The sequence below is a fragment of the Kryptolebias marmoratus genome, linkage group LG4 (genome assembly GCF_001649575.2).
Source record: "Kryptolebias marmoratus isolate JLee-2015 linkage group LG4, ASM164957v2, whole genome shotgun sequence".
Classification (NCBI taxonomy): domain Eukaryota; kingdom Metazoa; phylum Chordata; class Actinopteri; order Cyprinodontiformes; family Rivulidae; genus Kryptolebias; species Kryptolebias marmoratus.
Genome location: NC_051433.1, coordinates 5,405,854 through 5,433,651, shown reverse-complemented (window position 1 = coordinate 5,433,651; position 27,798 = coordinate 5,405,854). Strand labels below are relative to the sequence as shown.

Genomic DNA, 27,798 nt, shown 5'->3' with positions numbered 1-27,798 from the left:
AAGGTTTGACCAAAATGGTTATAGCATAAAAAGATTTCTGTTTAAAACTCTGACATAAATGGTGCCGGTTGATATGCATGCCTTCAAGAAATGCAAGGTATTTAATTCTGTTCATTTTGGGTTTCCTGCATTCTCAGTGATTTCAGATTCACCCTGAGGTCTGTGTTTAAAATTCCTTTTCCCTAAAACTCTATTTCACTCATAATGAAGAAAGACAGAAGCTACGAGGCCCTCAATCCTGGTCTCCTTGACATGTATTATGGGATGCAATGACAGGTCACCAACATCCTGTTTCCCCCTGTGGCCCTCAGTCAAACTGGGCACCAACATCTGTTAAATCTATGGTTTGACTCCTCTCATCACTTTCCTGGAGTGACAGCACACCGCCTTTCTCCCTCCAACCTGCTCTAACCTCGCAGCTTCCTGTTACCTTTTTTGAAGACCAAAACTGCCTCGGGGTGGATACCTTTGCATGGGAAGTTTACAAAAGGACCTCCATTCAATTTTTTAGACAGCTCTACATGAGACTGGGATCAAGGGACACAATGCTGGCTCTTCTGAGCGGAGCAGAGAGTGGTGTGCCATAAGCCTGGCTTAAAATCTCACACCTCACGCAGCCCCGTCAGATGAATTCGCTTCACTTATATAACCGGCATGTGGAGTGTTACTACGGCTGCAGGCTTCTGCAACAGAGGAGCATGATGGACCTCTGTTGTGTGTGTTTTTTTTTTTTAGTCTATTTGCTCGGCTGGCTGGCCACAGAGCTATGCAAAGTTAAACAAGCAGTGGTCTCACATGCCCAAACCACTCTCTGCACACTTCATTTCCCCTCATTTTAGCAGCCTGCCCACAGTGGGACAGAGGTCTGGTGAAAGCCGCTTAAAGGGTGAACTAAGAGGGCTGAGGGAAGAAGAAGAGGAAGAAAAACTGAAAATCCAGCCGGGTGACAACAACTGTGTGTCAACACCAATGCATTCACGTCATACGTTGATGTAAATTCTGGAATCAACACGACTCAAGATGGCCGCCACAGATAACTGACCCTAAAAACAACATAAAACAATAGCTATAACCCAGCCAATTTTACAAGTACTGACATTAGATTTGTTCAGTGCTAGTTGAGATTGATCTCAGATCTTTGTTTAAAGTTTTCCTATTAATTATCTGCAGTCAACTCTGTCTGACTGTTAGCAAAATATTTCATGAATCACTTGACAGATTTAAATGAAACTTCCAGGAAATCATCCTTCAATGCACATCTACAACTGATCAACTTCAGAAACCAAAATGATTCAAGATGGTCGACACGGCCAGCTCACCTTAGAAAACTATACTATAATTCAGTTAATTTTATATGTGGAGCTAAAATTTTATGTGGCAGTATCTTAGACCCTTTTAGACCACATACTCAGATCTTAACATTTTGCAGTATTGCTTTAGTTCTTACATAACATTACTTTTAAGGTTTGACCGAAACAGCTATAACTCATTTCTCAACAGAAAATGATCATATTCTAATTTTTTGGAATCAAAAGCAGCAGACAATATGCATTATGCTTTTAAATCCCCATAAAGGAAACACCTTAGAAAGAAGCCTAAATCCTGTTTCTTTCTGCATGCATGTACAGCCGCAGCCCCTTAACAATACAGACTACAAACATTTCCTTGTATGATCGTAGCATGACACGTTTCCAGCCCAGTAATTTCCAAAGTACGGAGACATCTGCCTCTGCATTAAAGTTAACTAACCATATGCTCATCTTTTTCTTCCTGCAACCCCTCCCTCCTCTGTCCGTCACCACTCAGGAGATGAAGAATTGACCTTCCTCTTGTAAAGTAAAGTCAAGATCAGGCCAGCTCAGCAGAACTGAAGTTGTGATGCAGGGTGAGCTGGGCGTGTGAATTTACAGCAGTATCAGTGTTGCCAGAGCTGCTGCGATAATGTGAAAGATGTCCCAGTGCCAAACAGACCATATGATAAAAGGGAAGAAAGAAAATTTAAAAAATGTGACTGCTGGGTCCTGAATGACTCTGCTAAAAGAAGTAAAATGTAAATTAAAAGCAAAAAAAGTTAGATAAAAGTTCAAAGTACTAAAAGGCTAACTAAAGAGCTAATAGTAGAAAACGGCTAGTTACAACAATAAAATGCTAGCTCTAAGCTAAAAGTAGCAAAAGGTTAGCTAGAAACTAAATGTAGCAAAAGAAGGCAAAAATGTTGAAGCAGATCTTAAAGACAACAGTGTTTTTGAAGGATTTAGAGCTCTGAATGTATTTATATGGGGAAATGTTTGTAAATAAACTTAAATATTTTGAATAGTATAGAAGTTACAAAAACTAAAATTCATAGCACCCATCTCCTTAATGAGCTGAATGTTTCAATATATGAATGACTAAGAAAAATAAAGTACGCAGAAGTAGACTGCAAATAACATACAGAGGAATGAAAAACAGAAAATGCTGAATCAGCATTCAGACAATGAAAGGGGGAGAAAGTAAAGAGCAGGTTGTTAGTGGAAGGACAACTTTTGCCCTGCAAGTGTTGAGTCACGTTTACTATCTGCGGGATTTTTGCACATGCTTTTGTTTCTCAAATGTCTTCACTCCAGCTTTGACTTTTTGGTGTTCCATGTTAGTCGTCCCTTTTCACATCTCCTGCTGTCTTCTCGTGCTGCTGCTCCATCATGATTGTTGACTGTGCAGAGTGAGACAGCTGGAAAATGAACTGACTGTCAGAGACACACAAACATGCAAATGTTGGATCCCATTTTGATTCTAACATCTGGTTCAGACAATATGTCTGCAGCAAGAGTTTTCATCAGTCCAACCACATTTTGTCATGAAAATAATACGGCCCTCTGAGTGTGGTAATGTGATCCCTTATTGGGGATGATGAATATGAAGCAAACTTGATCCAAAAGCTGTAAGAACACAAAGAATTAAAGGCCTACCATCGCTTAAAAGGAATGCATATCACCCTCTGCCTGTTGTGACAAAGTTTTCATCCAAGATGACTGCCACAGCAACATCTTCTAAGATGTGTTAATGCTCAGAGTACTACAACCTAAACTTCACTTGAATATCTGAAATTTAGTGCAAGTTATAGTTATTTCTGTGTTGGCAAAGGTAAATTAGCTGTAGCGGCCATCTTTATTTGTGTTGATTACTTTCTGAGTTTCCACTGATTCATAAGATATTTTGCTAACAGGAACAATAAACAAACACACACACAAAGACATGGGCAAAAACATTATTACTCCACATTTGCCTTCAGCAGCAGGCCACAGCTAACTGACCTCAGCCAACACAAAAATGGCTCTAACAGTTAGATTTACAGATACTGAGCCACAGTTTGGTGTGGTAGTTGCAGACAGTCATCCTCAACGTATATTCTCAGTGCTGAGTTTCGCTTCAGATTGGGCATAATGTCATTTACCAAAAAAGCTACAATTCTCTCCTTTCTCATCATAAGATGATCTCAGTCTAAAACTCTGGCATTAGCAGTGGCAGGTGATATGCATTCCTTTAAAGAGTCCCAGGCTTTTGATTTTTTATTTAAATACCCTTTTTGACAAATACCTGTCACTCTGCACGTCCCTTATGTTGCACAAAGTAGAAAACATCCCTGTACAAACATCAAGAATGGTCTTTCAGTCTTGTATTCAAACTGCTTTGAGGAGTTTAAATTGTCCTTTGTGGCTGAAGTCTTTCATCAAAATTAAATGATCTGGCTGCATATTTTAGCCAATTTTCTGCAGTTCAGTCTGACAGATATGTTCTTCCCTCCATTCAAAAAAGTGATTCCTTCATGACATAATGAAACAGTTTGGATTAAAACAGACCGGCTGCAGCTGTCTTCAAACCCCATGTGTATTTATTAGAGGTAAAAAGGAATGTAGTCATTTTGGTTTGATACAAGAACAAGGATTTTGCATAAATCCTTCTTTTGTACATGTGTACTCTCTGGCATCAGATATTTTTGCGGCACAATCTGAGGAAGATGTGCTTTAAATCTCCCCCATGAGAAAACTCTGTGTGCTGAGAGAAGTGTCAGGGAACATCTCCGGACCAGACACATTCCCCATTCAGAGGACTGTTAATTGACTGTCAGACAACAGAGATAATGACCTCCCAGTGGACGTCCACCTGCCTGAGGGAGAATCCCTCTCAATGAAATGTCAAAATTGACACAAAGCAAATTTTCACTGTTTAGAAAAAGCTTTATAACAAGGAAAGAAGGACTTATTATGCACAACTTTGCACCTAAATAGACAATTTTGAAACACATGCTTATTTTTCTTGCAAAGTTCAGTGATGCTATGCTTGTTTTGGTATATTATGAAGGGAGAAATCACTGTAACAGGGTTCAAGTAACCAACTGAAATATGGTCCCATGTGAAAATAGTGGGCTACAGCTTGTGACTTAAAGGGATTTGGAATAAAAACTAAAAAGAAAAGCTTTTTTTCATCCCTTCTTTGCACAAAATTAAAGTAGAAAAATATTAAAGGTCTATTATTTCTTGGAGGAATGCATATTGCCCACTCTGGGTTTAGGTTAAGGTTATCTTATATTGAGAAATGACTGAGGTGTAGCCATTTTGGTCAGACCTTGAAAAACACATTGTCTGCAATCTCATACAATATCATCAGACGTCACACTCGGAGTGTGTGTTGTAAAACACTCCCAGCTACTAAAATATCAAGATTTAGCTCAATATCTGTAAAACAGAACAAGTAACAGTCATTTTTGTATTTGCTAATGTCGACAAGCTGTGGTGGCCATCCTAAATTGGATTGACTCTAAAAATAATCAGTTGTAGATGTTTGTTTATGTTTATAATTTTCAACAAACATCTCATACGATGAGCAGCACGTGTTGTGACTGACTCTAAGACATTACCACATCAAATTTTTAGCTCCATTTCTGTAAAACTGACCTAATTATAGCTGTTTTATGCTTACTAATTATTTCCTGAAAGTTTCATTAAAATCTGCTCAGTGGGTTTTGAGATATTTTGCTAACAGCAGACATAGTTAACCGCAAATAGAAGATCTTGTGCAATCTGTTAGTGCTGAAAATATTTTGTGTATTGGTCTCAGCTACAGCCACACCAAGTTTAAGATGAGAAAAAAAAGGCTGATTAGACTGCCTGGTAATTTGGTCAAAATAAATGAACAAAGCTTATCTCAAGCAACTGAATTTATAGCTTATGTGAAATTTTGTCAGTGTCACACATTCATTGTCACAGTGACTGCAATTCACTGCCATGCATCGGTTTCAAGAGCTTGAAACCGATCATGCCATGTGGATGTGAGAGGGAATCAAATCTGCAGCTTCGAGTGTTTGTCTAATTCTTCAGCGCGAGGTGCCAGTCTAAGTGAGTGTGTTAACAGTCTGTCGCTCAACGAAGGGGCGCCAAGCACAGCCTCCATCACCGCAGAGTGAGTGCAGAGGGGGGTTTTTTTTAGCCTGGAGTTTTGGAGCAGAAGAGCACTGTTGTTATCTGGTGAAATGGCAACGTGTTGCTAAGGGATTCCCGCAGGTGACCTTGTTCCTTTCTGACATACCTCCTGTCATTACTTTTTGCAAAAATGTCAGGGTAACAAAGGAGAGGAGGCAATCTTCAGGAGGATCATTATGTAAAGTAACAGCTTGATATGAAAGGAGCTGTGATTTTTGTTAGGTTATTTTACTAAGAATAACCCAAGAATTCAGGCCACAGCAGAGGAGACATGGAATAAATTGTGTCCAGTTTCCTGTCATCTGATTGGCTGCAGTGAAGTAAATCGAGTAGCTGAAAAACATGGATTGTAAAAGTCAGGAACTCAAGTAATGAAATATTTTTAAAACAATAAATTTTGGTTAAAATGAGACCAAATTAGCAAATAAGTTATTAAGTAAAATGCAGTTATATAGCCCCTTTCAGAAATTAGTGCTTCACAATAAAATACAAAACAGTGCAATAAAACACTATATAGGTATAAAACAGTATGTAGTTATAAAATTATAAAATTATAAAATTTTATTTTTTATTTATAAATGGAAGGTTTGCACTTGCATCCATTTGTGTTATAATGAAAATGATGAAATTATTGCCATTTTGATCAAACCTTGAAGTTGATGTTATCTGAAATCTTCAGCATTTAATCTTATGAATATTTTCAAATGTATTAGAACTCAGAACATGTGTTGTGAATGACTCTCAGCTACTACCACACCAAAGATTAGCTCAATATTTGTAAAACTGACTAAGTTACAGTCATTTTTGTGTTGGCTTGGCTAAGTTGGATGAGCAGTGGCAGGCATCTTGAATGGGGTTGACACCAAAAGTCAGTCAGCAGTGATTACTTTCTGAGAGCTCCTTAAAAGCCATCCACTGGTTCACAAGATATTTTGTTAATTTTACAGACAAACAGACAAAAAAACCCCATTACTTCCCTGCTTCAGTAGCAGGCAGTAATGAGTTACTGTAGAGTATCTTCATTTCCTGGTCTGACTGTGAAGAAAAATACTCCAACAGAGTGGATATCTGATGTGGTACAATAGAGCCCATTGAATCCCAGTGACAGAGAAATGAGCCCTGTTAGAATAGCGGCGTTATCAGTGGGGAGGAGGAATGAGAAACGTCTCTGATGTGACTGTCTCTCTAACAGCATTTGACAGGACAGGAAGCCACAAAGGCCTCACTGTACTTGGACAGCATCGGACAGGTCACAGCAACATGTTTATGTCCCTTTACATGCAAGCTCTGTTGGATTAATTATCTAATAAAGCTGACTGAGGATGCTTACTTCTCTGCTTTACACACATTTATACAAGAAAACCTCTGACTATTGATTGCTTTCTGAATAACAAACAATGATTAAGAATGTGGTAACTTATTTTCTTCATTAAAGTTTTGTTTTTTAACAAACGTAGAACATTTTTACAGTTTAAAGCGATTCAGTATTCAGAGTATTTTTCTTCTGATTGGCACAGAAATTTTGAAATTCAGCAAAGGCAGAAAAAAAGTCATGTCAGGCTTATTTTTAAGACCAGTACTGATGGACTTAATGGGCTTCACAAGCTCACAACATCAATGGTTCTTTTTTCTTTTTTTTCCTAATCTTAAGCTTTCAAAAAATAAAAATAAAATAAAATGTGGGCTCTTGTACTTAAGCAGGAAAATGCGGATGTTACCTCAGGGAGGAAATTCAAAGAAAAACATTTGCTGCAAAAGGACAGAAAATACAAAAGCCTAAAAGTGGGATTAAATAGATGTATTTACAAAAAAAAAAAATAACCATCAAAAGCATTGCAGGTGCTAAATTTCTAACTTTTGCTGGGTAGGTTAAGGATTTCTTTCTTTTTTTTCTGATATGTGTTCCTTCAAGCATAAAGTGAAGTATGTGGATCTGTGCAAGGCCAAAATGTCAAGAAAGAAGTTGAAAAGAGATATACTGAGGTGCTGTCAAATGTCAAGCCCTGTACAGATTTAAAATGAAATATGTATTAAACGGGTAATTTTTGCAGTGATGCAGTATTTTGTGTCAAGCTGCCTCTTTCTGTGGCCTTTTTTTGGCAGGGAAAATCCTCACAAGTGGGGTACAAGAAGAGAGGGATTGTTACTGTGTGAATGCTGATTCAGCGTTCACTCCATTGTCTTCCTGTTTTTTAATTTTTCCATGCTTTTTTTTTTTTTTTGCAATGCTACTTTTGAATACTTTGTGCTATTTCAGCCATTTATAGTGCCCAGAACAAAAGAAAAGAAAACTACAAAAGCCAAGATATTTTTACTGGAATGCTAAACTGATCCATGATTTAGTTTAAAGATTGCAATCATCATTAATTTAATTTTTCTAAAGAGTTTGTCTTTTGCTATTATTTATATGTAGAAGCAAAAACTTCTAACTCAGCACATAAATAACATTTTCTTTGTGCATTAAAAGGAGGCTCTTTTAGTCAGCATATGGGATGCAGTTCGTTGCAGAGCCCCGTTTGCCTTTTAATTCCTGTGAGTCCAAACTAAATTTGAACAAAAAACCGGAAATTCTGGGACAAGTGTGAGATGAAGTTTCCAGACTGAGCTTTGGTTACCCGCTCTTTGTGTTTGTATGCGAGAACAGCTGTGATGTTGTTGTCTTTGGAGAAGCAGACAGACAACATACAAGCAATATTTTAAAAAGTCAGGCCCGCTGGGATGACTGCTCCTAAAAACAGTGACAGAAGGTAGTAAAGTCTGTGGACATGAGGTGCATTTTGAAGAGCCTCCGAAACTTGGAGCAGAAGTAAGTTCAAAACTTAAAATGATATTGTTCTAGTGCTGCTACGATATAAACACTCTCCATCCTCATTATTTTCACCCCTTCTTAGTCAACTACATTTGTTTTTCTTTTTGTACAGGCAGTGTCTCAAAAATTTGATCTTAAGTCCGACTTATATTTACAGAACAAAGTCAAGCTTGTTACTTTTCGGTCCTTGTGCCCGATACTGAGGGGAAAGGATGAAGAATGGAGGAGAAATGAAGAAACAGATAATTACTTAGTTGCAAACAATCTGATTCAAATCCTTCTCTTTTTCCTTCCATCAATAAATAAAGAAGCTGATGGTAGGAAGACCTCTTCCTGTTTTCTAAACTCTTCATCATGTTCTGTCACCAATCATGTTCATCACGTTCTTTCCCCCCGCCTGCTTGTGACAGCTTTTCCTTTGCCTCAAACTTTGCATGAACTCCCTTTGTTTCTGCAAAGGCTTCTGGGAGCTAAGAGCAACAACAAAGCTTCCTTTTTTTTGTCTTTTCTAAACGAAATCCTGTGGTATGTCACTTGTGAGGTTGAACATCTTTAGTGGAAAGTTTCTGAGGCTTCTGTGAGGCCCTTAAAACGATAAGGAGAGTCGAGCAGCTTCAGCTTAGCAGATCAGATTTCAGATTCCTTGTGTCAGATAAAAGATTCAAATTCTGCTCAGACCAGTTTGCTTTTTTTGCAGCAAACTAACATCAGTCAAAGTCAGAAAACAATCTGAGATACATTTTAGCTCAGTTTGACCCACAGTTTAATTGTTTCTTCACTAGGAACCTTTTCTGTTCCCGAACCACAATTTATTTTAAACCAGAGAAATGAAAGCTGGCTGACAGGCGAAGGACCGAAAAGCTAAAAACTAAAATTACCAAATAACAGTAACATTAACTATAAACTAAAATTATTAAAAAAGAACCTAAAAAAATAAATTTGCAGAAACAATGAGTATAAGCTAAAGTTATCAAACAGTAGCTGAAAGCTAAAATTAGCTTCAACCTAAAATTAGTAAGACGGTAGCTGAAACCAGCAAAACATTAGCTCAAAGTTAAAATTTGCTAAATATTTCCTAAAAGCTAAAGTTAGCAGAACATTAGCTGATAAAAGTTAGCAAAATAGTAGGTAAAAGCTAAAATTAGCCAACAATAGTTTATGCTAAAATCAGCAGAAAAGTAGCTGAAAGAGAAAGTTAGAAAAATTAAACAAAAACTTAAAGCTTAAATTATTAACACAAAAATGAAGCAAGTATACTGAGGTAGATCTTAAAGAGCACAGAGTTCTTCAAAGATCTGAAAAGTTCTTTATTCATTTCAAAGAGAAAAACAAATTGTAAATAAAGTTAAATATTTTAAAAGTACAAAAAGTTACAAAAACCAAAAGTCAAAGCTAAATGATCTCAAAGTTTTGATGTATGAATGATTTAAAAAGCTGACTGTATGATCTAAGAAACACATGGAAGAAACTGAAAACCAACAGTGTAAATGCTGACTCAGCATTCATACAGTGACTAAGGTATTTCATAGAAGAGATAAAAGGTAAAGAAAAAAAAGTTTAACCTTTGATCTTCTCCTCTGTAAATCTCCCTCAGTGATCAAACTGGAATTAAAATGTAAATCTGAAAGGATTTAAACTCCCAGCTTTAGAGGACAGGTGGTCAAGAGGACAGGAGGACATTTGTTCAGGAACCTAAAATAGCCATCTTATAGCAAATAAACCCTTTAGGATTCTATTGTGAGGCTTTCTGAATGTATTCACTGCTCTTTCAGGTAACAAAATGTCAAATGACCATGATGTAACTGTACAACTTTGTTCTTACATTTTTATTTTTGAATTACTTGTGTTTATACTAATATTGGATTATATAAAACACTGTACAGCTCTATAAAAAACACATATTTCATAAATGTGAGGACATTCGGGATAAAATGAATTAATCTGAGAAAGTACCTTCATGTTTTCGCTTATCCTTCTTTCTTTTGTCTTTGTTAACGCAGGTAAAGTGTTGAACACGGACTTGCGCCACTACCTCAGTCTGCAGTTTCAGAAGGGCTCGTTGGACCACAAACTCCAGCAGATCATCCGGGACAACCTCTACCTACGCACCATACCCTGTAAGTACACCAGGCAAGCTCCAATTCACAGCACTCACAGCCAGCTGCAAGTGCAACACAAGCCAGGAGTGTACAGTATAACCCACTTTCAGTGCATATGTGCTCTTATCTAAAGCACCTTATGGGAATAATTAGAATGCTCCAAATGCATCCCACAACTGGAAATCCATCACACGAGGAGCTGCATTAGAGCGCTCTCTTTCCATTAAACAGGTCTGTATACACACATCACAATCACTTACTTCACTCATGAATTGTCATTCAAAGCTCTTTTTCATACACACTACAAAGCACACACACTTAAGCGTCACCATAGCAACACAGTCAAGGACATCTCTCGATCCCGCATGTAACTTATTTACTCCTGTACCTTATCATCACAGTGATCAAAGTCATATTCTGTCCATAAATAACCCAGCTTTTTTTTTTTTTGCCTCTCCTGCTGTGCTTTCTTTTGCTGACTTTGTACTCAGCAAGGCTGTCACCACCGATTATTCTTTTCTAAAATCAATAATGGGGTGGTAAATAAGGTCAGTACTGTGGACTGACAGAACTACTGCACAGAATGGCAGCTGTGTTGGTAAGAGTAATTCAAACTAAGTGGAGCTGTCTTTGGTTTTAGCATATTTTAACAGCTGCTGATCCAGTGGCCAGGAGAAATTTTGCATGAAAATGTGTCCATTATTTTTCAGCAAAGTGTTTCATGGTGTTGCATGTGTTTGGAGCCAGAGTTTTAGACTAAGATCTTCTTAAGTTGAGAAATGACTGAGTTGTATCTGTTTTGGCGAAATCTCATGTGATACTTCCAGATGTCACGATCAAAGTGTGTTGTGAACGACTCTCAGCTACTACCATATCAAACTTTAGCTCAATATCTGTAAAACTGACTGAACTATGGCCGTTTTTTGCGATTTCTAAAGTCAGCTGGTTGTGGAGGCCATCTTGAATTAATTTCCTCCAACAGTTGTAGATGCACATCTTCTGATTATTTCCTGAAAGTTCCAATAAAAATCTGTTCAGGAGTTTATGAGATATTTTGCTAACAGACAAACAGAGTTGACTCTAAATGGTTAATGGAAATATTTCTTAGTGCTCAGAGTTTGTGCTATAGGGTTTAGTCTCAGTGACTAAAACACCAAGTTTTCATTCAATATTTGTAAAATTCCCTGAGCTGTAACCAGATTTGTGTTTTTTAGGGTCATTTGGCTTTAGCAGCCATCTTGAATCATGTTGATTCCAAAACGTAATTAGTTGTAGATGTACAACCAATGAATATTTCCTGTAAGCTTTAATAAAATATGTCCAACGATTCACAATCTATTTTGCACACAAACACACAGACAGACACAGGCAAAAGTGTTATCCTTCGCCTTCACCCTACCTGCTATAATTTAGAGTGTTTATGTTTGATACACTGATGTTGCTCAGTGCAAATCTGCATTAGTGCACCTGACCTAAATGTACCAATAGAATGACTGTGAGGATTTTCACACATATATTCTTTCTGTCACGGTGAAGCTGAACTCTGCTCAGATGAACACCGTAATTGAGGGCAGTCAAGGTTTTAGTTGCTCCTGACGCCTTGTTTGGGTACAGCTCTGTCACTGCACTCCTGACCCCCTCAGGGCCTGAGGTAGCCCTGACTTGTTCAGAAGGAACTTGCACGCACAAGTGTGAAATTTTGAGGAAGTAAGCTACTTACCTTTCATGTATATTCAATTTCCCTTTTCTTAGTGTTGAACAAGGAGAATCTTTCTCACAAACTCATCTTTTTTTTCCCTCTCTTTCTGTCGAGTCTGTGTTTGTCTTGTATACCTTTGTCTACCTGTGAGTCATGTTCTCAGCTGAGCTGTTGGCTTTAACTTGAATAGTCATTGGACTTTTCTTTTTAAAGCTCACTTGCACTGGGAGTATTTTGGGTCAGTTACAGTGGTTGGACAGAACGTGATTACAGAGGGATTTCTCTGCCATCGCTGCTACCTGTCATTTTCAGCTGCTCTTTCATTTGAACACACACCGGCACACACTGCCTTTCTCTTTCACACATACTTGTGCATATATTTGCCACTTCAGACTTTAGTGGTAGCCTTTAGCTGCTATTCATCATCAGCATCAGCAGCCAGTGGACTATAGCTGCATGAGTCTGACTCTCTAATCCCCAGCTTGAATTACTGTCTTAATGAGCGAGAGACGAGGACTCACACAGCGACGGCACCTCCATCATTCAGTTGTTCACTTTCAGTCTGCCATCCTTCACCATCTCTGTTTCAATTTTGCTCTCTCTCTGGTTAAATTACCCTTGCTTTCTCTCAGTCTTCAGCTACTTCTGCTTACCAGCTGAACCTAAGATAAAGAAAAAATATGTGCATGTTTTATATTGAACTGAAGCACCTATAAACAGTTAAACAGGCTAAAGGATCACATCAACCTGCAGCCAAAAAGATTCAAATTATATTCTGTATAATCACATTTCATTGTTAGGAGCAATAAGAATATTTAACTGCGGACTGAAAGGACCACTTCAAAGAATGAAATAATTTAAATTCATCAGAGACAGAACCTTCAAAGTTTTATTGATCTTTGCTGCCTCATTCAGAACCAGTGTGACCCTGAGACCGTATCATTCATACAAACATGTGATCTACTGATTGCATCTCACAAAATGTGTACAAGTCTAATGGACTGATTACATAATTCTAGATTTAAAATGCAGTTAAATTCGAGGGTATTGCTGATGTTTATGCCTCTGCAGATGAATGGTTGAAGAATTAACCATACTGATAAATGATCCGGAGCACTCAGCATCACGTTTTAACTCATGTTGTATTTCTTCAGCTTTATTCTTTCAACCTACAGAATATTAAAGGGATAGTCAGTGGATTTTTGAAGTGATGTGCTGCCAAATAGTTATCAATGGTTAGTATTATTAGTAATACTTTTATATCCTTTAAGGACGGTAAAAGATAATTTTTTACTCCATACACGGTTAGCAGTGGTGCTAACTCTTGAGTTGGTCTCAATATCAGTTAAACAACGATGGTCCTGCTGCATCATTGCTTACTGGTTTTAAAATAAATCCTGTCTCTTTACATGCTTTTATCACCCCTTTTAATGTTCCTCTTCTTTCTTTTTTTTTCTGTTCTCCACTGTCATGTTTTCAAATTTCCGCTGTCACACAGGATCTCTGAGGACTCTCTCTCAGGCCTATGAATATCGACCAATAATAACTAAGCAGTAGTATATAAATTACATAACACAGTTACCTGTGACTTATGCTGTAATTTGAGTGCTATTTTTGTTGTTTGTCTCTGAACTTTCTCTAACAATATTTATCTCTCCCCAAATCAGGTGACTAGACTCGTAAACAACATTCAAGATGAGGTCTAATATAACTTTTATTAAATATTAAAAAGGGCTCTTTATCAATATAAGTAAAATGTAAGTAAATGTAAATGTACAGTATTTTACATTTGAGGGATTTAGGTTTAAGTCTGTGAGACTATTTTGAAGATAATAAAGATGTTAAAGGCTACCCTGAGTGTTCAAATTTCATGGAGTCAAAAAAACGTGGACTCTATTGCAGCCACAAGTCACTTTATGGGAAATGTGCTGTTGCTGTTTTCTAATTTCCAAATCTCAGTGTACCTCGAGCTCAGCAGTTCTGTTGCTCCTGCAGTCCCAGTACCTCACTGCTCAGGAAAGGTTTGGGTCGTTTGGGCATTGACGTTCAAGCAGTGATTTTCTCATCGCGACAAATCAATACCAGCCAGTCTTAAATAGACGTATGAAAGACAAGTTCAAAAAGTCACAGACAACCACAAAATTGCAGAGTATAACACAATTCACCGAGTGTGTTAAACGCCACAATTTGGTGATAAACTAGCTGATCTAGAGATGGATTTAAACCTAAAATGTGTGTGACAATCATGCAGGCAGCAAGAGGATTAACAGAGTTGTTTTGGGTAGCTGTGCCAGTGGTCCACTTTAGTTAACGACCATCTTGCACACTGCTGTCCTCTCACAGAACCGCAGCCGATCTGTGCTGTTTGTGATTGGGTCCCAGCAACACCACGGGCTCAGTTCTGCTGAGCCTCACAGTTTTACAGCCAGAATTAGGATAATGCAGCACATTGTATGGGTCAGTATGTGAGGCACAAAACAAGATCATTTATATTCAAGAGAAAAATAAAAGACAGCCAACAAGAATGCAGCTGTCTGTGTGAGGCAAATCTTCACATCATTTTTAGACAAGAAGAGGTGAATCTGTGAGAAGCAGAGTTACTTTCAGAGTTCTGACTTCCTACTGAGATAAAAGATGGTGTGAAGAATTTCTCCTCAGACAAAGTCATTCAGTAAAACACTGAACTGGTGCAGAAACTCATGCACTGAACTGCAAAGACAAATCATCCATCTTTATTCTACATATCGATTCCAGCTTTTTTTTCCAGTGTCTTAAATTAATTCTTGATAAATTAAAGGGCAAGCATTAATTTAAGGAATGCATATCACCTGTGGCCTTTCATGCCAGAGATTTAAACTGAGATCATCTAATGTTAGGAAATGACAGGAGCTAAAGTAGATTAGCTGTGGCAGCCATCTTGAATTGGACTGACTCCAAAGGTTAATCAGTTTCTGAAAGTTTTATTAAAATCTGCCCAGTGGTTCACAAGACATTTTGCTAACAGACAAACAACAGCTAAAGCTAATTTTTTCAGTCTTTATCAACGAGTAATGCTTGGAGTTTGAGCTGCGAATGACTCCCAAATTTGAGCACAATATCTGTAGAATTGACTGAATTAGATCTGTTTGGGTTTTCTACATTCAGCTGGCTGTGGCGGCCATCTTAAATTAGATTGGCTCCTAAAGCTAACTAGCTGTAGATATAATTCTGAAGATTACTTTCTGGGAATTTCATTAAAATCTGCCAAGGCTCTAAATATAGATTAGCAATTTATTTTTAATAAAGACTTCATCCAATCTCTCAGCACTCAGAATACATGTTGTGGATCACTCTCAGCTACCACCACACCAGAGTTTAGCTTAATATCTGCAAAATGATTGAGTTATTGTGATTTGTCAAGTTGTCTCAGGCTTCATGAGATATCTTGGTAACAGACAAAGAAAGTTGGATTTGTAACGATTGTCTTTCTTTTCTTTCTCACTGTTTTAGCATCAAAACCAAATGCCACTTTTTCTGAAGCTCCATCATAAAACTACACAGAATCATCATGTTAAATTCATGGCCGCCTCTTCTGACCGGCTGCTCTGATGAACTCGTTCTGACATCCTCTCAGTCAGACGGTTACAAACGACACATCCCAGCAGTGAAACCCTCCAACACCAAAGTGACAATTTGTTTCACCTCAGGATGAAAAACACCTGAGATTTTAGGCACAACTTGTGGACATAATATGATGGGAATAATTGCACATTATGTTAAGATTCATATCTGGGGCAAAGCGGCCGCAGAGTTGAGTTAAATCTTCAAAGTCAAAAAGCTGTTTTGGTCTCCTCATAAGATAACGTGTGAGCCGCATGTTGTCAGTCACCTGAGGCGCAGCTTGTCTGGAGAACTGATTAAATCTTTTGAATATATATTTTGTTAAAGGTTAGAGAAAAAACTATTGTACTTTTGTTGGTTTTCTTAACTAAGCCACATTTTGATGTGATTTGAAGGTCACTCTTTGTGTTTCATGTCAAAAAATTGAAAACTTGGATTAAAAACTTGCAAATTTTTTAAATTATATATCTTTTTTTTCAATATTACCTCAGTCTGCTTTGTTTAGCATATTAAAAACTGTTCTTTTTTGTGACCTGAATTCAGCATACTTTGCTCTTCCTGTTACTACAGGCACATCATCAACAATGAACAGACAGCCATGCCCATCTGTTTGCAGCCTTTATGCTTGATAAAAATAGCACACCTGCTAAAAACCTGCTGTTCTGACATGAGATTTCCTGATCCTGTTTGATTTTTAGCAGGACAGAGAGGACCGGTGTTCTCCTTTTTCTTGTGATGCAAATTCTGAAAGCATCACTTGCTTTGTGCAACTTGTAAACTGAAAATGGTTTTCTTTGATTAATCCTCTGCAAAAATTCCTACTTTTGTCTGACAATTGACTGCAGTGTGTTTGCTGCACCTTTCTTTCTGTTTCTTCTCTGAAAACTCATTCAGCATATGTTTGTTTGAAGGTAAATCCAAAGTGTCAATCTTCGTGTTATAAATGAAAGCTGATGAGATGTTTTGAAAGCTGCTTTATAAGATTAGCTGCTTTTGCTCTAATGAAGCTCAGTGACCTGCATCATTATGCCCTCGGGAACTGATCCATAGTAAGAAGCTCACAGTAAATATCAATGCTGCATCCGGGATGAGTTCTTGGGGAGTTTCTTGGCAGGTACATAACTGGCAAAAGTAATTGGGCTACAAGGGACATTTTAGAGCGACCTAAGTCAGTGCCAGCGTGCAGACAAGCTGCTAATGAGAAGCAGAGGCTGGCATTTTCATGCACAATGCAACGTCAACTGCTTTTGGTAACACAAACTGTGGCATCAAGGATGGTCTGTTTGAGCACGATTTTCTGACTTGTGTGTTTTTACTTCTCAGGTGCAGAAGGGCTGTCACAGTCCAATTAGGGAGAACATGTAAGAGAGGAAAAACAAAAGAAAACAGCAGCATAAAGTTGGTTAATTGGCCATCGAGCCACCAGAATCTACAGTCTTCTCACCGCTAATTGGCACAAATTCTACAACTTTCAAAAAAATCAACTTCAGAGAAGCTGCTTGTTTACAGGCGGTTTTAAAACAGTCGTATTACAAGGCCGGAAACCTATTTAGGGTTATTTCAATAGAACACTATTATCAAACAGATCACTGCTACCTGAGTGTTTAATTATTACAAAATCCCTCTCGTTGCTGCCTGTATACAGTATGTTGCTATTGAATTCTCATAAATTATGAAACTATACTGATTTATAAAAGAATAATCAACCCAAGTAGATTTTTTTTCTGTATGAAATTCATATTTTCTCCAGGAGTTTGCATCAGCTTTTTGCTGCAGGGCTCTTAAAACTCTGGGTATCTCTTGCTTTTGGTTGCACAAATTAGTGATAGTATTACTCCTTTAAGCAGATTTTTTTTTCTCTTGGACTGTCACTTTGCCTTTAATTTAATTTTAATAACAGACTAAAATATAAAAATCTACTTTTATGCTGTAATTTGTAAGAATCCGGCATGCTTTAGTTAAAACCTGTAATTTAGGGACATTTGGAGACTTATTTATGTAATAAATGTCATAAATGCGGCATAGATTTGTTTTTATAGACTTTGCTCATCTTTCTATGGAGAACCTAAAGGATTGTTAGTGAAAAAAGACAGCTGTCCACAAAACTGTTGTAACAGATAAGAGAATATCCAGTGCAATCCATAACTTCCCATACCAAAAAAAAACCCAAAACTGTTAGTCTATCACTCAATTTGTCAGTGGAGTTTGTTTTAAAAAGTCCATCTTAACATTAGGTTTACTTAGTGTTGATGCTTATATATTAATTTTGTTTCCATTTCTACAGTACAGCTGTTGATGCTGGTATTAAAACTCGCTCTCCCATCAATGCTGAGGTAGACTGGAGCATCACCACAGGAGCAAAAGCTGCTCCCAGAATGCCCTTGTCATTTGCATTCAGGTTCCACTCTGTGGTTCTGAGTAAACCTAAATCACACCAGGAGGTTACACAACTCATTACTTCCATCATAATTCATATCTATAATTAACTCGGCTGTATTCTGATTTTAGCTGCTGCTACATACATCACGAGGCTCCCAGTGATAACTTGTTAGCACAAGCTGCAGTTACTCACACAAGAATAAATGAGTTAGGTCTCTTGGCGCAGCGCAAGCTTTCATCAGCTATTTATCTTTTACAAGATGGCACCAAGGTCTTTTAGGAGTTCTGTCCAAAATAAAATACTGTACCCACCCCTCCAGGAAAAAATGTGTGGCAGGTTTTTTTTTTTAAGATCCTCATCTTTTCCTGGGAATCCAGAACAAGAAATGCCTGTTAAAAATTTACAAAACAGGATGTCAAGCATGACATCAAACTTTGTATTTACATGTTGATCTACCCCCTCCACAATAAGTGTGTTGGTGCAGCTTGTCACTGCAGTGACAGACAGTTAACAGGAAAATAAATGCTTGTTTTGTTGTGATGTCGAAACATTAAATGTATTTGAATCCTGGCTGGTTTAGTTTTATCACAAGAGGTGAAGTGGCGATAATGTTTTTGATAATTTCTTATAAACTATTGGATAGATTTTAATGAAACTTTCAGACAAGAATCAATGGATGTAGATCATTAGGTGATTACCTTTTAGAGTCAACCCAATTCAAGATGGCCACCACAGCTAACCAAACATAGCCAACTCAAAACCTTACTGGCTTTAACTCAAAATTACAGATAATGAGGTAAAGTTTGTGTTCGTAGCAGAAAGTCATTCTCTTCACATACTTCAAGCATTAACCCATCTCACCAGAAGTGTCTGTGGCAGAGTGCTGTGTCGGCCATCTTGAATTTAAACACTGTGATACAAGGTGGTGGGTGATTTGCATCCATTCAAGGAATGCTAGGCCTTTATTTTTATGTGGAACCTGTGAAAAGAGGCAATATAAAATCAAATTTCACAAGGTAATCTTTAAGTTTAACAGCAACATTTTCTGCTCTCTAATCTGCTTTTTTGTTCCTGAAACATGTTAAGATCTGTAATGTTTATCTGCTGTTGTTTATTTAGGCACCACACGACTTCCTCGAGAAGGTGAAGTGCCTGGTGTGGACTACAACTTCATCAGCGTTGGAGACTTCAGGATCTTGGAGGAGAGTGGACTTCTTCTGGAGAGTGGGACCTATGATGGTAGGAGTCACTGAAACTAAATGTCTGAACATGTGGGTGTATGGATGTGTCTTTATGCATTCATGTAGACATTTTACATTGAGATCTCATAATAATAAAGCTGTTTTTTCCCATCTTGACTTACAGCTTTTCTGCAGCGTAAGAAGGACAAAATCTGTTGATCTGTGAAATGCAATAAAAAATTGTTGGAAATTGCCGTGAAAGTAGCAGCAGAATTTGTAGCACTTCTGTTAAAACGCTGCTGTTTAGTGTCTCCCCTCTGGGTGCAAAATGGGCCACTGACAGATACAAAAAATGTGGTCCTCAGATTGAAAAAGAAATATTGTACAAATCTGCAGAAGAAAGGAACTTTTTTATTACCAGAAAAGCCTAAGATAGCCTCATACTTGCCAGAGAGTTTCAAAACTAGAAATAACCAGTGTTAATCAGCTGTGGAGAGTAATAACGCTGGTAAAAATTAAAAGCCTACCATTCCTTGAAGTAATGCATATCACCCACCACCTTTCATGCTAGAGAGTTAAAGTATGAGGCTGTTTTAGTCTGAGATCATCTTGCGTTAGTAGTTATTGCTATTTTGGTCAAACCTTGAAAACAACATTACCTCGTCTGATTTGTTAGCAGTTAGAGTCATGAATGACAGTCAGCTACTATGTCGGATTTTACCCCAATATCTGTAAAATTCACTGAGATATAGCCACTATAGCGGAGGCTAAGAGTGATTTGTTGTGGAGTCCATTTTGAATTGGGCTGACTACAGAATTGAGTCAATTGTAGAGGTCAACCCAGTAAATACTTTCTGAAAGTTTGATAAAAAATCTGTTTAGTGATTTTTGAGATATTTTGCTAATGGTACAGACAAACACACACACACACACACACACACACACACACACACACACACACACACACACATATATATTTACAGGTAGCTTGATTATGTGTAGGTAAAAAAAAGAAAAACAAGAAACAAAGAAAATGTGATGAAAGACAAAAAGAAACTGCACTTCACTGTTTTTAAAATTTTTAAAACTCTGTTTTACTCCATGGAAGATGTTTTTATTACCCAACAGCTTGTTGCCAGCAGATGGTTCAGTATATTTTTTTGACTCTGGCCTCCCAAAAGCAACACTAACACAGGTTGATTTATTCCAAAGTGTCTGATTTTAGCAGCACTGGTGAGTTTGCAGAAAGCTTCACAAATGGTGAACAACTCAAAGGTCACATATACCTTTCTAAGACTGACAATGCAGGCTGAAAATAAGTAGAAAGAATAAATAAATAGATTTTTTTTTTTAGAAAGTCTTAGCATTATTTTAAACATGCAACATAATTTTCCCAGATGTGACTTATTTTAAAGCAGCCTATCAAACTACAGTTTGATATTTTTCTGGTCCAACTTTCTTCCTCGTCTCTGTGTGTTTTCTGTTGCTTTTTCACAACCACATTTTCACAGATGATGACACAGTGTGAGAATAAACAAGTCTTCCTCTCTCAGTTGTTTTCACTTTTCCTCTCCTCCCAGTCATGACCCCAACACAAACACAATACTTGTCAACAACATTACCGTACGGCCTCTGTGAGATCAAGGCGACAGCCTTGGTGAAATATTCTAAAATAATGAAAGTCTTGTGCTGGTGGAGCACTGATGATTAATGGAGTCTAAAGGAAGATTCTGTCATTCAGACATGCTTTTTTTTATAGTTTTTACGAAACCTGCTCTTTAAAAAATGGAGTCAAAGAGGGTGTATTGTTAAAATTTTTCAAATTAAAGGCCAAGCATTCCTTGAAGAAATGCATATCACTCGCTACCTTTAGGCAAAGGTCTTCCAATAATGAGAAAGGACAAAGTTGTAGCTGCTTTGATCAAACCTTAAAAATAACATTATGCAAAAGCTTAAACTCATAGTATATGTTGTGAAGGACTCTCAGCTACTTCTACATCAAATAGTATCTAAATATCCGTAAGATCAACTGAGTTAAAGCCATTTTTTCTGTTGGTAAAGGCTGTGGTGGCCACTTTGAATTGAATTGACATGAAAAATTATTGAGTTCTAGATGTACACCCAGTGATTATTTCTAAAAAGTTCATTAAAATCCATCCAGTGGTTCAAGAGATATTTTGCTAACAGTCAAACAGCATTGACTCCAATGGCAAAAATTGAAACTAAAACTTTGGAAAATCTAAGAGTGTACAGAATGTGTTAGAGAGCAGTCTCAGCTACTGTCACACCAAATCTTAGTTCAATATTTGTAAAATTGGATAAGTTATAGACATTTTTCTTTAAGGTCAGTTGCTTGTGGCAGCCATCTTGAATTGGGTTGACTCCAAAGGTTTATCAGTCGTAGATGTACATCTATTGATTTCTTTCTGCAAGTTTTATTAAAACCTGTTTGGTGGTTCATGACATATTTTGGTAACAGACACAAGCAAAAACATTATCTCCTGCTTGTTGCCCTTTGAATGTTCCCTGACAAAGTTTTACCAACCGCTCTAACACAGAAACCAACAAAAAAAAAGATAAAACAAGTTCTACTTGTTGCCTTTATTTCTTCAATAACCTTTAGGATGCTAATAGCTAGAGGCAAAACTAATCTGAAGTGCACAAAACAAGCATTAAAAGTGTTGTTATATATTTCCCTTTAATTAAATCCCTGCCAACTGTCTCTGAAACACTTATCCAATTTGTGACACACAGGCGTGCTCGTTCATGTTCAATGAGTCTTTGCCAACGTGAGCTCACAGTTTGTCAATCTATGGGAGCTGCTTCTTTGTTTTTACTTCAATGTATCTGCATCAGCGCGTCCGAGTCCAATTTAGCTAGTAAATAATCCACATTCACGCAAAAAATGTGAGCAGCTGTAGCACCTGCTGGTGACCTGATGTAAACCAGCCAACCTCCTGATCCCACCGGCTGTTTACACAGACTCACATCAGGAGGACCCACTTGTGTTCTTACTTACAAGTCATGCTTTATTCATGGGATAAATCAGCCTGCGCCGTTTCCTCCTTCTCTCCTCTCACAGAAACAACCGGTACACTTAAGCTCCTCACAAGCCTACAAAACACACTCTGGGAGAGGAGTACCTATTCTTTTCTCCCTCAAACTCTTTATAAATGTTGATACTGCTGCAACTTAACGAGGTAAACATGTCAGTACCAACTCATATTTTAAAAATAGAACAGTCTTTGTCAATCGTATTTCCAGTAAGGAGTTTACACAGTCAAACATTATTTTACAAACAAATGAAAGCCCAAATTTCATTTTTCTATTTTAATATCCAATACTAAAGTGCATGTTCTTGCTCACCCTTTAGAGGTCTTTGGAAACATTTGAAGCCAACTCATATCAAGATGGCCACCACAGTCAACTGACCTTTAAATAATGACTATAGTTCAGGTAATTTTACAGATGTTGAGCGAGAACTTGGTGTGGTATTAGCTTAGCATAGTGCCAAACACATACTTCTAGTACAACATATTGCACTTGAAGTATGTGTAAAAATGACGACACCTCAGTAAAATTTGGTGTGGTAGTAACCAAAATGGCTACAACTTTGTCATTTCTCAATATTTAGTCTAAAATTCTGACATGAAAGGCAGGGTGGATATCCATTCCTTTAGGTAATGCTAGGCCTTTAATTATCTACTAAAAATCTAAGCTGCTGTGAAATGGAAGAGGATTTTTCTAAATATTTGACAGGGTAACCTCTGGTTGTATAAAATGAACTGTCTCTCGATAAATCTCTTCCTGTTTTTCTGCATCCTGTGCTGCCTATAGGTGGAGAAATAAAAAGATAAGGTCAGATTTATTTTGAGAGAGAAAGGAGCCTCAAGCCTGAAAAAGCGGCTTCTACTTGATGTACACAGGTGTACATTTCTGCCTCTGTGTCAAAAGTGTAAACCTTTTCCCAATTATATTTACAAATAGTGAGGTGAATATTCTGCCACAAAGTGCGACTGGTGCTTGTTGAGGCCCTTTCTAACAGTGTCTGGTGTTATGTCATTGCCTTTTCACAAACCCTCATCCACATGAAATGTTTTATGAACACATTACCAGAAAAGATTCTTTTCTTGTGTTTGGATGGATCATTTATTAACTCAAATATCAGGAGCTGACAAGTCACCTATGACTTGTCCTTCATCTTTTTACCGAAGCCAGATGGGATTTAAACCTTTACAGAAAGGTTTACTTTGGGCATAGAGTGAGAAATTGAGAGCAAACTGAGGGGGAGCATAAAATACAGCTGATACAGAGACCTGCTGAGCTCCTCAGCTCCCCCTGTTGCAGTGTAAGCAGGACTGATTTGGCAGTGTGCAGACGTGTGAATTAGCTCCTTAAAAGTTGGGAGGTTTTAGTTTACTATCCCTTTGAGGGAGAACTCTGATAGCAGTTGTCCCATTCCTCTTCACTTCCTCCTAAACCCAAGCACTGCTCGGCAACTGTGGAAGGAAGTGTTGATCTCACAGCTGCTCAGGGAACTTAAAGAGGAGCTGGAAGTAATCGGACCGAGGAATGGGATTTATTCCATTTAGCCGTGCTTGAAGTGCAGCCTATTTTTTCCTTAGAAAAGAGGAGAATAAACAAGGTCATTTGTCCCCTTTTATAGCTCACGCGGGTTTCACTCCTTCACTGAAAAGCTCATGAATTACCTTCGGTTTTTTAGTGTACAGTAAGTGAGCTGTGCTCAAGGTACTGAGCTAATGGGATTCTTAGCTAATCATAATGCTTTCACTAATAGTCCCAAATGACTTGCCTGAATGCTTATTATGTTAATGGATCCTCCATAATGGTTTTTCTCCACTTTAAAAATATTTTATTGGCGTTGTTTTACATGTAATTTTTAGCCTCCTTTATCAATGACCCTGTTGTAAATGATTCAGTTAAATCCTTTTTTTCCCTCATAAAAGGTTGATCAGACGTTGGACACTCGCATACCTAGTCAGAATAAGAATAGGTCTAGGCTGTTCTATGATTGGCTGGATATGTGGATTTTTACAACCTTGTTCAGAAAAAAAGATAGGACATTATGCGACATGTAAATAAAAACAAAATGCAATGATTTGCAAATCCCATAAAGCCATATTTTATTCACAATGAAACATAGTAAACATCCCAAATGTTGAAACCTAGAATTTATGCCATATTTTTTGTTTTGCAGAGATGAGGTAATTTTGAATTTGATGGCAGCAACACATCTCAAAAACATAGGGACAAAAGCAACAAAAGGTTGTAAAAGTAAGTGGTACAAATAAGAAACAGATGGAGGAGCATTTTGGATCAAATTCAGTTAATTGGCAACAGCTCAGTAAGAGGACTGGGAATACAAAGGGCACTTTAGAGAAGCTAAATTTGGGCAGAGATGGGCATAGGAAAAACTACAACTAAAAAAGTGGAGCATTTTCAAAACAAATTTCCTCAATCGAAAATTTGGACAATGCTGAATATCCAATCATTTACAAATCATTATATCAAAAGATTTCAACATTTTGGAAAAATCTGTGCACTCAAAGAAAGGGAGAGGGACCATTCAGCCTGTTATCAGAGCACAATTCAAAAGCCCGTCCCTCTGATGGTATAGGGGTACATTGGTGCCTCTGCCATGGGCGGCTTGCACATCTGGAAAAGCACCATCAATGCAGAAAAGTATATACAACTTTTAGAACAACATATGCCTCTAAGCAGCCAAAAAAAAACAACAATCAGCAAAATCAGCAATCCAACATCAGAGACGAATGGGACAACATTCCCCTCCGAAACCTCCAGCAGCTGGTCTCTCAGTTCCTAGATGTTTACTGACTGGTATTAAAAAAGATGCGCTGCTTCACAGTGGGAAACATGGAGATGTGTTGCTGCCATAAAATTCTAAATTACCTGAATTTTTCCAACCAAAAAATGGTACAGTTTCTTGGTTTCAACATTTGATGTTTACTATGTTCCACTGTAAATTAAATATGGGATTATGTGGTTTACAAATCATTGCATTCTGGTTTTAATTTACATTTTACACATAGCACCTTTTTTTGGAGCTGTGGTTGTACATGTTGGGCTGGATGGTCTCTTGTTGTCTGGCAAGCAGGAGGATAAGCCATCTGTGGGAGGCACTTCCAGCAATTCTTTCTGAGGTTTTTGGTTCTCCTTAATCTTTGTGCCTTTGTGGTCCAAGCTGAACTGAGCCAGCAGACAAAATCCGGCCGGTCCAGTACAAGAGTAGAGGGACAGCAGTTATAAAAATTATACTGTGAGCATAAAAGGGTTTTTTTCTCTCTCTGATCTGATGCCATAAATACACATTCTGCCAAATTGACATTTACATGGAAGGAAAAGAGAACTAGAGATCAAATTGGATTTGAAAGTGAATGCAGCATTAGGTAATAGTTCGATGGTTGTATCTTTCTCTTTGTGATCACGTTAAGATGAAAGAGCTCGTGACCTTGTGCGGCTCATTCAGCGTCTTTGACAACAGGACTCTTTTCATTACCAGTAGCTGACTCTGCCACCATGAAATTGCTCCCGCACTCTTTGAAAAGGGAGACTCAGATTCCCCGACTCATCAACCCTGTGACACAAGGATCACAAAAACACACTGGACAAGCTTCCCAGCTCATCTGCTTATGAGACTCTGCGGCATTTATAATGGCAAATGGCACCACAAATCTTCACTGACACACTGCTTTCACACACCTTCGTATCAGCGGCCTGCATTTATCAGGGGCCGAGACACATGTTTGTAGGTAATTAATCACGGAGGTAGTGTCTGGCTGATGAATGTCAGCGTGCGGCAGGAGACAGGCAGGGATTACCCACCAAACCCAATCTCTCTCTGCTATCGTTATGCAACCCCTGTTAATGAAGCCATCTTTGACAAATGCGGATGAGTGTCACTTAGTTAACACAGAGTTGCATATCAAGAGGGTAGGCTTTCATCCCTCTCCTCCTCAACCTTCCTGCTGCTTTGAGCGAGATCTCCAGTAGTTGCATTAACCCACTTTGCTGTGTATTATTGTTGGCATGCCCATGGAGATGAGACCCAGTCTGAGATGGGTTCACTTATCAGAAAAGCTGCTGTGGCGTTAATGTTAGTGATGTAAAGCTGGTGGAATCACTGAGATGTTTTCCTCAGCGCTCCCTGTTCTCTACATTTTATGCTGTTGTCAGCTCTCTCTTTTTTTTTTTAACCAAGCTATAAAAAGATCAAGCTTTGATAAATACAGCTCCTACAAAACAGGATTTTATATGTCTGCATGTTCACACTTAAGGTCCCTTTCACAACTGGGACCACATGAAAATATGATCAAGTTTTTAGCTGCTAATTAATTTGCAGAAGATCTTTATTTCCCAAAGGTACTTCTTCATATACTTTAATTAATCTAATTATAATCATGTTTTAACTAAGATTGCCTGATATAAAAGCTGTGCACTAAAAACTGCTGGGTTAAAAACAACCCAATTTGTAAACATGCACTGGGTCAAATTTGGATCAAGCTAAACCTGGGTAGGTTTAACTCAGCAGGGTCGGGTTATCAGTTTAACCCAGTTTACTAGATTAAGCTTTTAACCCAAAAATTAGGTTAAAATGATTAGTTTGTCAAACTAAAGCTTGGGTATAAAGAACAAACTAATAACCCAAATTTTGGGTTCTCTCAGTTTTTTGGTAGCTCTAATTCAGCTTTAATGCTGGGTCAAACTGATAACCCAACCCTGCTGAGTTCAAACTACCCAGGGTTGGCATGGTCTAAATATTACCCAGCACTAGGCTACATATTGAGGTGTTTTTAACCCAGCAGCTTTTAGCTTGTAAGTAAAAAAATATTCTTGCATTGCCAAAAAATTAATCTGATAATTCTATGTAAACACATCTGACAGAGCAGCATTTAGCAAACAAATAATCATAATAAATTGTAGGGATATAAATTAGCATGCACATTATTTATAATCCTAATGAAGGTGGGATAATTACTTATTCTGAACCTAAATTGGGTTCCACATATTGCTCATCAGCCATACATCGATAGATTAGCCCCATGAGTTAAATGAGAAAATAACTTAACAAAGTTTTGTTCCCTCCACATTTTTTTCCAGATTGCTGTGATCCCTCTGAATATTTATACACAAAACACGAGGTCTTCCTTCATCAGAGGAGAAAAAAACAAAACAAAAAAAACAAGCAGAGATAGATAATTGCTGTATTCAATGATCAGTGTAATTAGTTGCTGGCAAATTCCAAGTAAAGTGATTTTAATGTTGCATGAGTCATGACAGCCTTGTGGTGCAGTTATCGAAGGAAAACAAAGCAGGAGGTTAGGAGACGTGAAAATCATTCAGAGGAGTGACTCCTCAGAAACTTCGAACAAGTTGGTGTTGAGTGCTGATGTGTAACATTCTGTGAGTTAAATCAGCTTATTTCAGTGATGTTAGACATCCTGAATCATTATCTATTAAAAGCAGACTTTGTAAAGTTTATAACCAATCTATTATTTTTCTGTTTTGTTATTCTGAACTCAAGCTTTTGTA

At 37.8% G+C, this 27,798-nt stretch overlaps 1 protein-coding gene across 5 annotated transcripts in view; it reads left to right on the top strand.

Moving 5' to 3' along the window:
- LOC108231628 (membrane-associated guanylate kinase, WW and PDZ domain-containing protein 3) overlaps nt 1–27,798 on the top strand; it is a 158,599-nt gene that overhangs the window by 96,895 nt on the left and 33,906 nt on the right. For all 5 annotated transcript variants that reach the window (XM_025004279.2, XM_017408789.3, XM_017408788.3 and 2 more), the window contains exons 2-3: nt 10,269–10,385; nt 19,166–19,285. In XM_025004279.2, the coding sequence (XP_024860047.1) occupies nt 10,269–10,385; nt 19,166–19,285 (237 nt within the window). The remainder of the gene's footprint in view (nt 1–10,268; nt 10,386–19,165; nt 19,286–27,798) is intronic.